Source organism: Bemisia tabaci, chromosome 4 (genome assembly GCF_918797505.1).
Source record: "Bemisia tabaci chromosome 4, PGI_BMITA_v3".
In the NCBI taxonomy this organism is placed as follows: domain Eukaryota; kingdom Metazoa; phylum Arthropoda; class Insecta; order Hemiptera; family Aleyrodidae; genus Bemisia; species Bemisia tabaci.
The window spans coordinates 11,363,926-11,375,148 of record NC_092796.1 but is presented as its reverse complement, the minus strand read 5'-3'; the positions used below and the strand labels follow the sequence as shown (position 1 = coordinate 11,375,148).

General features: G+C 35.0%; 1 protein-coding gene across 1 annotated transcript; it reads left to right on the top strand.

Moving 5' to 3' along the window:
* The first annotated feature begins 58 nt into the window (after window positions 1–58).
* LOC109033541 (mitochondrial GTPase 1) lies at window positions 59–8,832 on the top strand. Its single transcript, XM_019046211.2, has 8 exons — window positions 59–313; window positions 1,990–2,054; window positions 3,341–3,538; window positions 4,268–4,415; window positions 4,765–4,923; window positions 6,248–6,329; window positions 7,645–7,754; window positions 8,475–8,832. Exons 1-8 carry the CDS (start codon window positions 202–204, stop codon window positions 8,639–8,641), a joined length of 1,041 nt encoding a protein of 346 aa, XP_018901756.2. The 5' UTR covers window positions 59–201; the 3' UTR covers window positions 8,642–8,832.
* Window positions 8,833–11,223: the final 2,391 nt, after the last annotated feature.

The window sequence follows — 11,223 nt, the reverse complement described above, 5'->3', positions numbered from 1 at the left end:
AAACAAACTTTTTTGGCCATTTGCATTTTATCTACAGTGCGCAAAATATGAAAAATTTGAGGTTAAGTGATTAGGATTATCAATCAATGGATCAATTTTAAATTCAAGATTCATCTTCTTTCAGACAATGTTCATTTTTGCCCAAGTAGTTTAAGAAAATTTCATCTTAAATAGCCGTGCATCTTTATTGTAAATACAATAATGGTTCATGTGAGTCTCCGCAATTTCTGTTCGATAACTCCCAAGTTTCGAGATTACTTCAAACTGCCTAACAACAATGTTCTTCGATGGTTTCCAGGGCACATGAATAGAGGTTTCTGTAACATTATTTGACTACTTTTTTCTTTGCTCCTCTTAAATGTCGGCGGTGTAAGTCGGCAATCTCATAACTTCGGTTTGCGACGTCACAGACTTCCTATCATACTTTATTTTTCAAACGGAAAACTACTCAACGGCAATTCTTTAAAACTGCCGTGATTTTTCTTCTCTGTGCGAAGAAAATTCTGCGAAAACTTCAAGGGATGATGTCAATTTATTCTCCTTTAAAAAAATAATTTAGAGACGGAGATTTTCAGACATCGCAGACGAGTTATGTGATTGCCGACTTACACCGTCGATATTGATGGTGAAACTGCAGAAATGCTTATCGCGGTGCAAGTTCCATGAAAGCTTCAGTGATTTTCTTCTCATCGTGAAGAGTACTTTGTTAAAATTCAAACCATGGTGTTGGTTTGGCCTCTTTTTAAAAAAATATACTAGAAGCAGAACTTTTGAAACTCGCAACCAAGAAACGTATTTCTGTAGTTTCACTGTTGATATTCTTCCAAGCATTGCGCGTACAAATTCGCTGTCAAAGTGGCGGATAGAGCAAATGCTTTTTTGAAGCTACACAATACCAAAGAAAATAAAATAATACCTTTTCACTATCAGAAGAAAAATGAGGTCCTTGGACAAGTTTCTAGACATTAAGAAGTTCACGCTGCCATTAACTTTGCCGCAAAACTTTGGGGAGCTGAATCGTATTGCTTTGTGGTAACTTTGCAGTATTTGCTATTGAGAAGGAATGAATTGGTTCAGATGAAGCTTTTAGAGCTCCAGAAGGCCCACAGGAGAAATACACTTAGAAGAACAAGACGAATAAGCTAAATTTTAAAAAAATAAACTAGAAGGGTGGTTTCACGATAACTGGAATAGTTTTGTCGCCGTAAAAGACGACACATTTTTCGGTCATATTTTTAGTAGTAACGATAATCACTCAAATTTTTTTGCATTAATCTACGCAAGGTTACGTGTTATAACGCTTTTCAACAATTTATCGCTCTACTTTTCAATTTTAATATATAAATGGCCGGAAATGTGCTGTCTGTTACACTGACTTTTTACTGCGTAATAGACAGCACATAAATCAGCATCGGAATTTACATAATATTAATTGAGAAGCAGAGCATAAATCATTAGAAAGCGTTATAATATGTAACCCTTTGAAGATTAATGCGAAAAAATTCGAGTGATCATCATTACTTCTAAAAATATGACGGAAAAATGTGTTGACTGTTATGGCGACAAAACCATTCCAGTTATCGTGAAACCACCCAGAAGCAGTTCAAGTTAATCAAAGAGTACAAAGCTCCGAGAGAGCATCAGCACCACATTTAGTGAAAAGTGAGACACATAAGAATGAGGAGGCGATTTTACCTCCTTTTCATGTGGATAAATTTTGTATCTTCTGTTGTCACATCTGTATTCCTCTTCTGGAGGTCCTCAGGAACTGAAAATACTTAGTTTGATTGGAATTCGTCCATATTTACAAGAATTACGTAAACTGCAAATTTTTATTGCCGTGTTGTAGGTCACTTCATCGAGCAAGTTAACCATAACCATGTCACATTTGCTCTTATTTTCATGATTTATTTTGATATTTTCATAGATGGATTATCATTTTTGAAAAATAATTTGCAATTTAAAATTAATTATTCCCTTCTGTTTCAGGTTTGAAAGACATGGAGAATAAGCTGAGGAGTGTTGACTGTATTATAGAAGTTCATGATGCAAGAGTATCCTTTTTACATCCTATCACTGTTACTCATGCTGTAGGGTTATGTACACAGATGTACAATGTAGAAACTGCCTCAAATCGGCATGTACTTATCCTAGAATTTGTTAATTTGCTTAGCACTGTGGTTTCCCTAGGTAAGGCCCTCATCGGCCATTCATAAATATTGTCATGCTAAAAATGTCATTTTCTGAACTCCCCTGCCGCCCTGCTACAATATGCAGGCCTGAACCTCCTAGTTAATGAAGTTGAAGCAGCCTGCTTTCATAGGCGAACCTAGGTCGTTTTGCTAGGGAGGGCTTAGCCCTCACCACTGGGGGGTATGGAATACCCTTCAGGCCAGAGGGGGGTCTAGGGAAAATTTTTGAAAGTTGAACTCTATTTGTACGTAGGTATTTTGATGCTTCCATGATGCAGATTCTCCATTGATTTTTGTCGAAAAATTATGTTTGTTTTTACTTTCAGCAAAGAATACTTTCGAATTGTTGCATTAAATAAATCTGGAAAATTTTTGAAATTTTAACTGTACTTGGACACATTTTGAGGCCTCCATGATGACAATTTTAGAAAATACCAAGTGAATGAACAAAGTGTCCTCAATTTAGACTCTACATTAAGAGAGATAATCATCCTCGACAAAGGTCTTTTTCCACCATCCAGAATTTCTGGGGGGGGGGAGGGGCAGATAATACTACTTTCAATTCAAGGGGAGGTCAGGCGCCCCCTACGTACGCCACTGCCTGCTTTTTATCACTCATTCATCAAAATTTCTGGAGTCTATGAACAAAGAACACTTTGATAACTGTGGAGAAATTACTCCGAATCATTTCATAACGGTTTGCTGAATAGGTACCTCTCACCTCAGTGTAATGTACAGCAACATGAGAACATATCAACAGTGAAACTACCAAACCACACATCTAAGTTTGCGACATGGCAGATCTCCTGTCGTACTTTATTTTTTAAAAGGAAAATTATTCAACGACAATTCTTTAAAACTTCCGTGACTTTTCTTATCTGTGAGAACTTCAAAGAGTGATGTTGATTTATTCTCCTTCAAAAAAATAAAATGGGATTAGAGATTATAAAACACTGCGAACAAGTTACATGAAGTTTTGGAGTTTCACTGTTGATATTCCCCTTTCTTACTCCTGTGTTTTGCAATCTAGGAGTCACCTCTGAATTATTATGTTGTAATTTCCCTTTAATTATGGAAGCATTTGTTTTCCATTCTTGGAAAATCTCCTTGGAGCAAGATTGACTGATTTTCCTAAACTTTGTGTCCAGATACCTCTTTCAGGCCGAAATCCTCAGTTTAAAAATACTGTGTGTGGAATAAAACCTCATATACTAATCCTCAACAAAACGGATTTGATAGACAATAAGAAACTGCCAGATATTGAAAAAGTAGTCAAGAAAGAAGGTGGTGCCAATGATGTGATTTTTACAAACTGCAGAGATGAAAAATGTAAAGGTGTTCAGAAGGTATTCCCACCCACCCTTAACCTAATTTTTCCCAAATTAATGTAGTAGGACAGCATGCTTAATTTCGAAAGCAGTGCCCAAAGAAGTTGGATCATCTAGAAACAATAAGGGGAAAAAATTAAGGACAACAAATATTATACTTCAGACCATCTCTGAAAGCAAAAAGATTACAACAGGAAAATCTTATAGGAATGCCAAGGTCCTCCGCCTGATGTAACCACAGAATACATTTACCCAGAACTTAAGAATCCGAAAGGGCAGAACTAGAAAGCTTTTCTCTAAAACAACTAATTTACATAAGTGTGCGCTTTTTTATACACTTAATGCTTGTTACCTACCTCACAGCAGAAAATTTTACCCCTCCCCCCTCTAAAAAAAAAAAAAAAAAAAAAAAAAAGTTGATTAGGCTTAAGGGGTTTTTTACCTTTGGAATGCAAAATCGCTCTCAGCTGTCCAAAAATTAAGCAAGTTTGAAATATGTAGTAATAAAAAGCAAAGAATAACTAAATTTGCTTTATTAAAGTGTATTTGCTCAAAGGCTATCATCTGAGCGTACACCCTAATGATTGCCGAATAATAATTATACTTCCCATGATAGTCCCGGGGAAAAAAGAAAAATAATTGCAGTAAATATTATATTTTTTACCCAGGTAATTCAAAATTTTATTTTTCTTCCATAATGTTTTTTTTTTTTCTTTTTTTTTCAAACTTATCACTCTCAAATTGCAGGTCCTTCCAACTGTTATGCAATTAATTCGTAATTCAACTCGTTATAATCGGGCGGAAGTGAAAGAATTTTCCCTCATGGTCATTGGAGTTCCAAATGTAGGAAAGTCAACCTTTCTAAATCACATCAGAAAGTCAAACATAAAAAAAGGTAATTTGTTTGTTTTGTTTTGCACAAATAACACCAATGTTCATTTGCACCTAAAATCGGTCCATAAGAAATCTTGAAGCAGAACATATTAAAATGCATAGCTCTACTTGGGCTGCCACAAAGTAGCAGATTTGTTTAGGACCAACCTCCTTGAATAAAATGTTATCACCTTTATTTTTTCTTAGTTTTTTTCTTTAATTTCACCTGTGTGTATCTTAGTTGAGGAGGTACAAAATAGGTAAACCTAATATCTGAACAGCCCTTGTATTCAATAAGTTCTGCCTTATTTTTTGATTGATACTTTCAATGAATTTCTTTTACATTAATAGTAATAATCTCTTTATTTCAGGTGGTGGAGCACCAACAGGTGCAAAAGCAGGAATCACGCGTTCCGTCTCAAATCGGATAAAGGTCTCAACTGATCCATTAGTTTATGTGTTTGATACCCCTGGAATATGGACTCCATATATCCCAGACATTGAGACTGGGATGAAACTTGCCTTATGCGGTTTGTTCATTTGGTTTTTAACTAACAGATACTGTAGTACATAATAAACTTTGTTTAGTAGAACAATGGAATTATTTGCTAGGTACTGTGAATTAGTTGATGGATCACACAATTTTCAAATTTGAGTTCGGTTAAACTTGGCTGGGCTGGTTCCCAGTTATCTGTCTTGAAAATTATTTAGCTTTATCAGGAAGTATTGGAAATAGATTCTTACGGCAAACAACTGTCAAATTTAGAGGGAACTGAATAAATATTGCTTGTTTTCCGTGAAAAACGCTTGTAAATTGAAAGTAAGCATGTAGTTCATCTGAGGAATTCCTTGTCTATTTTTGGTATTTAATTTTTAATTTTCACATCTTTGAAAATGCTCTACTTGAAGGGAAATTGATTAAAATATTCAAAAATCCTTTAACTCCGGAATTGTGTGTCTGTCTATATTAAAGCATATCGACGGTGAAAGTCGGCAATCACATAACTCGTTTGCGGTGTCTGAAAATCTCCGCCTCTGCGTCATTTTTTTGAAGGAGAACAAATTGCTATTATTTCTTGAAGTTTTTGCAGCATTTTCTTCGCATTGAGAAGAAAAATCAGGACAGAGTTAAAGAATTGCCGTTGAGTAGTTTTCCATTTAAAAAATAAAGTATGACAGGAAGTCTGCGACGTCGCAAACCGAGTTATGTGATTGCGATATCTTCTTCTTATGAATAAAATTGCTTGTTCCTCTTTTATCAATACATATTTGGGTGAAAGAATTGGGATTTTTACTTAGCTGGTTTAAAAAAAAAGTACTCTGCTTCTGTCATTTCTTTCTTTATCATATTAGAGAGGTTAAGTCCTAAGCTATCAATTAAGAGCAGACCAAGATCGTCTCATTTGCTAGAAAATTTAAGAAGTCATGACATTTGCAGTGAGGGGTGCTCTTTCTTTGTGAAAATCAGAATACTCATAGTGTCACTGTATGACACAACATTAAATAGCCAGTATTCAACCAAAACGTGAAAGCTGTAACATTGCTCCAAGTAATAATTTGTCGGAAGTTTTTCCTATTTCACTCCTTTTGACTCTTTCAGTCTAAAGCAAAGATGAACTTTTGGCTTAACCAAGCACTTCATTCTGGTGTCTTTTTTTTCTTTTTTGTACATTAAGCTTCAAATTGACATATACTTAGATGTTACGATTATTGATGAAATTATGGTGTTAAGATGATCAGATGATTAATGAATACCTATAATTATGCTCTTCAAAAGTTCAGTAACCTACAGTCTTATCTTTAAAAAATGCTGAGCCCACATTATGTTTAAAATAAAACTCTAAACTGTTTCAGAAACCACACAAGATCACTTGGTTCAATTTTTAAACATGGCTGACTATTTACTATACTGGTTTAATAAGAATAAGCAATTTAGGTTGGTATCTTTTTTAACATATTATTTAAACTGTCGCTGTCTTCATTTTTGTACTATTTTACCTTGTAAAGACAACAAAACGGAGCTTAATGCAACTGGAACCTCTAAAAGTTTACTATCAGTTGGTCCCATTTGCTCTTAAAGAAAAAAAGGCAGCATCAGTGGCGATTCTTGAAAGTTGACAAGACTGGCCTTCGCTCATTGAATTGAATGGGAAACAATCTGTGATTTATTATGAAGTTAAATAGAAGGAAAACTTGAAAATAATTGGTTGTGCCAACTATTGAGAATAGCCACTGGGAATTATAGTATCCTTATGAAAGATTTAAATTATGTAGATCAACAGGAATGATTCAACCAGAAACAGTCTAATTGCATTTACGTTTTTTCTTTCAAGTTTTTTTTTTTTTTTTTTTTTTTTTTTTTTTTTTTTTTTTTAAATTAATTACAAAGAACTGAGCTACTAAACGCCTTTTAACTGTGAGTGAAAAAAATATGTTTACCCACAAAATGTCAAGTTTCAGTATTGCTTGGTTTCATGCTTGAAAAATGAAACATCAGAAAAAATTGGGCAACATCTCAAGTAGTTAGGCTAATTTTGATTGGATCCATGGGTCTCTATCATCACTGAACCCTCAATTGGTCATATCTATACTGAAAGGAACCATGCAAAAATATATTAAATTCAAAGGAACCCCAAAACACACAAAAGTTTATGCTCTTAGTTCCTTTTTATTTAATTCATTTCTACATACATAGCTCCTTTTAGCATAAAATACGTCCAATTCTATTTTATCACCTGGCTGAATTAACCCATAGGTAAAGACCTTTTCTCTGAGTTCTTTTGCTCTCACCCTTGATTTAGTCTTCCCTATTTCAGTTGTCTAATCGATAATAATCCTTGCAAAGTTTCATTGATATCGAATTTTTTGAAATTTTGAGAATTTTGAAATTTTTGAATTTTTTGAGTTCAATTTTAGCGCAGTGGAATAACTGGAGAAGGGCCGAGAAATTCCTAACATTGAAATCCATTAGAGAGAGATGGAAAGAGATTTTACATGAAATTGAGTGTGTCTTTTGTACTATTGGATGCCACGCCTGAAATGACTTGTCTGTATCCACAGTATGTATCAATTTTCTGTCTTCTTAAGCAATAGCTCATTTTTCAGGGAAAACATTGATTTATCAGGAAAACTGCTACCTTATTTCATGAGTAAAATTGAAGGCTTGTCATTAAAAGTTTCTATTGCATGATAGTGGCTAACTGTATGACTGCCCTTAAAATTCTAATCATGCGTTATGTTTTCACTTTTAGGTATTTGCAGACGTTCGATCTTGAAGAGCCCTCTGATGATATACGACTTGTGTTGACTAAGCTTGCCATTACTTGCAAATTTTATTCCAAAAGGAAATCAATTGAAGATGGTGAGTTTTTTTTCTTCTTTCTCCTGTCTAAAGTAACTGTAACGCCTCATTGATTTCTCCTCTGATGCAAGTCGGAATGTGATAAAAAATAGGAGAAGAAATCAGACACGCTCTGAAAGATAAACAAGTTGCTTCAACATGAAGATAACTAACATTTGAACAAATCTGGAAAAGTCGATTTCGATTGAAGGACAGATGTTACAGGACTTTCAACCCCAGATAGACTATACACAATGATTGAAAACCCTGATGCTTCATGAAACAGTAAAAGTTCGAAGTTATGGAATAGAAAATATTACAGGATTTCTTGTCTCCGTGATTGTCATTGGGATGAAAATGTTTGTCAGGAGTGGGAAAAGAATTACACCGTGAGTGTCAATTTACTGAAACTATTAATACATTTTTATACTGCCCTGCAAAACTGATCAGTGAGCACAGTGAATGCAGGAAAAATTTGCACTAATTTACCTTTTGATGTTTTATTCTAAAAGCTTACTCCCTATACGTCAAAAAACGAAGTTATGTAAAAATATTAACAAAAATTAAAGTATCAATGTGTAAGAGACGAGGATAAATCAGGAAACAGTCCAATAAGTGCCATGCAATCGAACTACCATTGAAGTCAGTTTTCTGTGACAGCTTTGGCTTTGTGTATCCCCTTATCAGGGCAGGATAATCCCTTGTGAATTTAATTATTTTTCTATGAATATCTGTTTTCAGGGAAGTACCGCATGGTACCCAACTTAGACATGGCTGCCTCCCATTTTGTGACATCATTCCGCAAGGGAGAACTGGGTAAAATCATACTTGATAGTGACAAATTATTTCCCAATGAAACGAAACCTGAAGTGACCATTGATAGCTCTTTTTCTCATGTTGTTAACTGAAAACTTTTTTGTTCTTCTTTTTATGTTTAATGTATGTAATATATTTTCGTTACTTTGTACCAAAAAATTTACATTTTTATGAAAACCCAAAGCATTTTCTCTGAATTAAAAAATAACTTTAATTTTTAAAATGTTTCGAGTGCATTTGATCAGACGCTTTTAATACAGTAATGTGCGACTATAAGAGAAAAGAGATTTCCTCTTTTTTTCCTTACTCTTGTTTACCTCATAAAGTTTGGTTTTCTACCAACTAGTTCGTGCCTGTTTGGTCCCCAATAATGAAATATTAGTGAGAAAAAAAAGTCTGAGCGTCTTCAATGGAAAATTACAATATCCATTGGAGGAAGACAAAGCTTTCTATAACTGCTAGTTCTCAATTAAATTACTTTGTTGTTTCACTGGACAGTGTCCACAAAGTTTTAATGACCTCCTCCAAGAATTGAAGGTAATAATTTTGTCGCGGAACAAAGGAAGTAAAAAGGCTTAACGGAAAGTAGTGCTTACTTGTGAATATTTCAAGAATGATTAAAGATATGTTTCTAAATCAAAAAGTAAATAAAAGGAGATTTAATTGCATTTAAGAAGAGGGCTTACTTTTGAGTGGTTACGTACTTGGTACGTAGGTAATTATTTTGTCAGAGACATTGTTTTAATTTTAGATATAGATATAATGGACCACTAGACAAGGCACGAATTCAAGCATTCTGATACATGCTTCTTACTCAGAATTTCACGTAGAACACGATTCGCGCAACGAAAATTACTGAAACTAACTCCTGACGAAGATATTAACCTTTTTATTTTACATTGGTTATGCGGATTTTGAACTGCCCGCTGACAAGAAACTCAAAGCTCTACGTGAGTCAAATCGCGCACTACAGCAGTTTCAGCAAGCCTCTTAATTGAGCACTGTTCATTTCCCACCATGTATCGTTCAAATTATAAGCAATTTGCTATAGCTGAGCCAAAGCGTCAAAATTGTCGTTGCCAGATTTTCATATCGCAGAGACTGTCATGATAATATTCAACACGCAATGTGAATCACGTAGAGCATTGAGTTTTATTGAGCGGGTGGTTTGAATTCACACATCATGAATCATTAAATATCTTTGTAAGGAGTTGACTTCGGTAATTTTTGTTGTGCGCATTGTGTTCTATGTGAAATTTTGGTTAAAAACATGTATCAGAATGCTTAAATTCGTACCTTGTCTAATGGTCCATTCACGAAAAAAGATGGTTAAGAGGGTGCAGTAATTTCTCAAGCTTTAGTCTTGTGAGAGATTTTTCAGTCCTGTAGGAAAAATGAGGTACGGTGTTGTCGGGCTGCAACCAAATATAGTTATTTCATGCAGAAACTAGACAAGCTTGACCATCAGAGTTTCAATGGGTCTGTTGCTCGCAAGAGATACAGCCAACTGAATACTTTTTTTGAGCGTTAATTTGCTTGAAAATAACATTGGGCGCTTCAAAAAAATTTCTAAAATCCGCTCCTTACCGTGCAATCTGTGTAGTTTGTAACACGATTTTACAAGTTTCCCGCGTCTGCAGGCAGTTTTTCTCAGTCACTGCTGACCAGGTTTCTACAGGTGTAAGAAAGAACTACTCAAAGTAAACAAACGACTAACTTTTTTTATTGTATAATTTCATTTGTTTTTAATCGTTTGTTCCCTTTTTTTTCTTTATTTTGCAAGAACCAAAGCTTTGAATCAATAGGAAACTTCTGCAAGGAGAGTTTATAACAGTTTCAAAGATTGTTTGTTTATTTAGGTTAGGTCTCTCTTCCGGCAAACCTGACTGCCGGCCACCAAGAAAGACTGCTCGCATACGCTGTAAATTTGAGAGAGCATGTTACAAATTACGTAGATTGCGCTAAGAAAAGGATTTCAAACTTTTTTTGATGCTGAAAGTAAACAAAAAGGCGTAATTATTCTGCAGAAATTGATGGAAAATCTCCATCATAAGAGCTTCATAATGCGTCCAAATAGATTTAAAATTTCAAAAATTTCCCGCGGGAGGCCCCCCGGATCCCCCCCCCTGTGCTAGGGGCCCGGGCCAGAAAATTGGTACCAGGGCCCGAGATGGGATGTGGCGGGCCTGGATGTAACCAACATGATTGTCGAGTATTCAGTTGTATTCAGAATATCAAGTGTATTCAGTTGGCTGTATCTCTCACTTACAACAGACCCATTGAATGTTAATGATTGATGACTATACCCTTTTCTGAAATATCGGTGAATGGAACTTGATTTTGATGCCAAAAAATATCCAAAAAAATCTTTTATTCAAAGAGAGTGCAGGCACCTGGCACCCTCCTCCTCCTCCTCCCCTATTCCCATACTTGAGCCGCCATTAGGAATGAAATAAGACGTTTTGCGATGAAAACTTGAGGTTAAGCATCCAAAAATTTTCCTGAGTCATCCTACATCTTAAGCTGAGTTTGACCTTTATAGCTTTGATATCATCTTAATATAGGAGACAGTTCCCATTAGCTTATAGGAACAGGAGACAGATAATGAAAATGAACCAACAACTTTCATTTTTTTTAAAAAAGAAAAAGCAGGGATTAAAAGAAAAGATTTAAA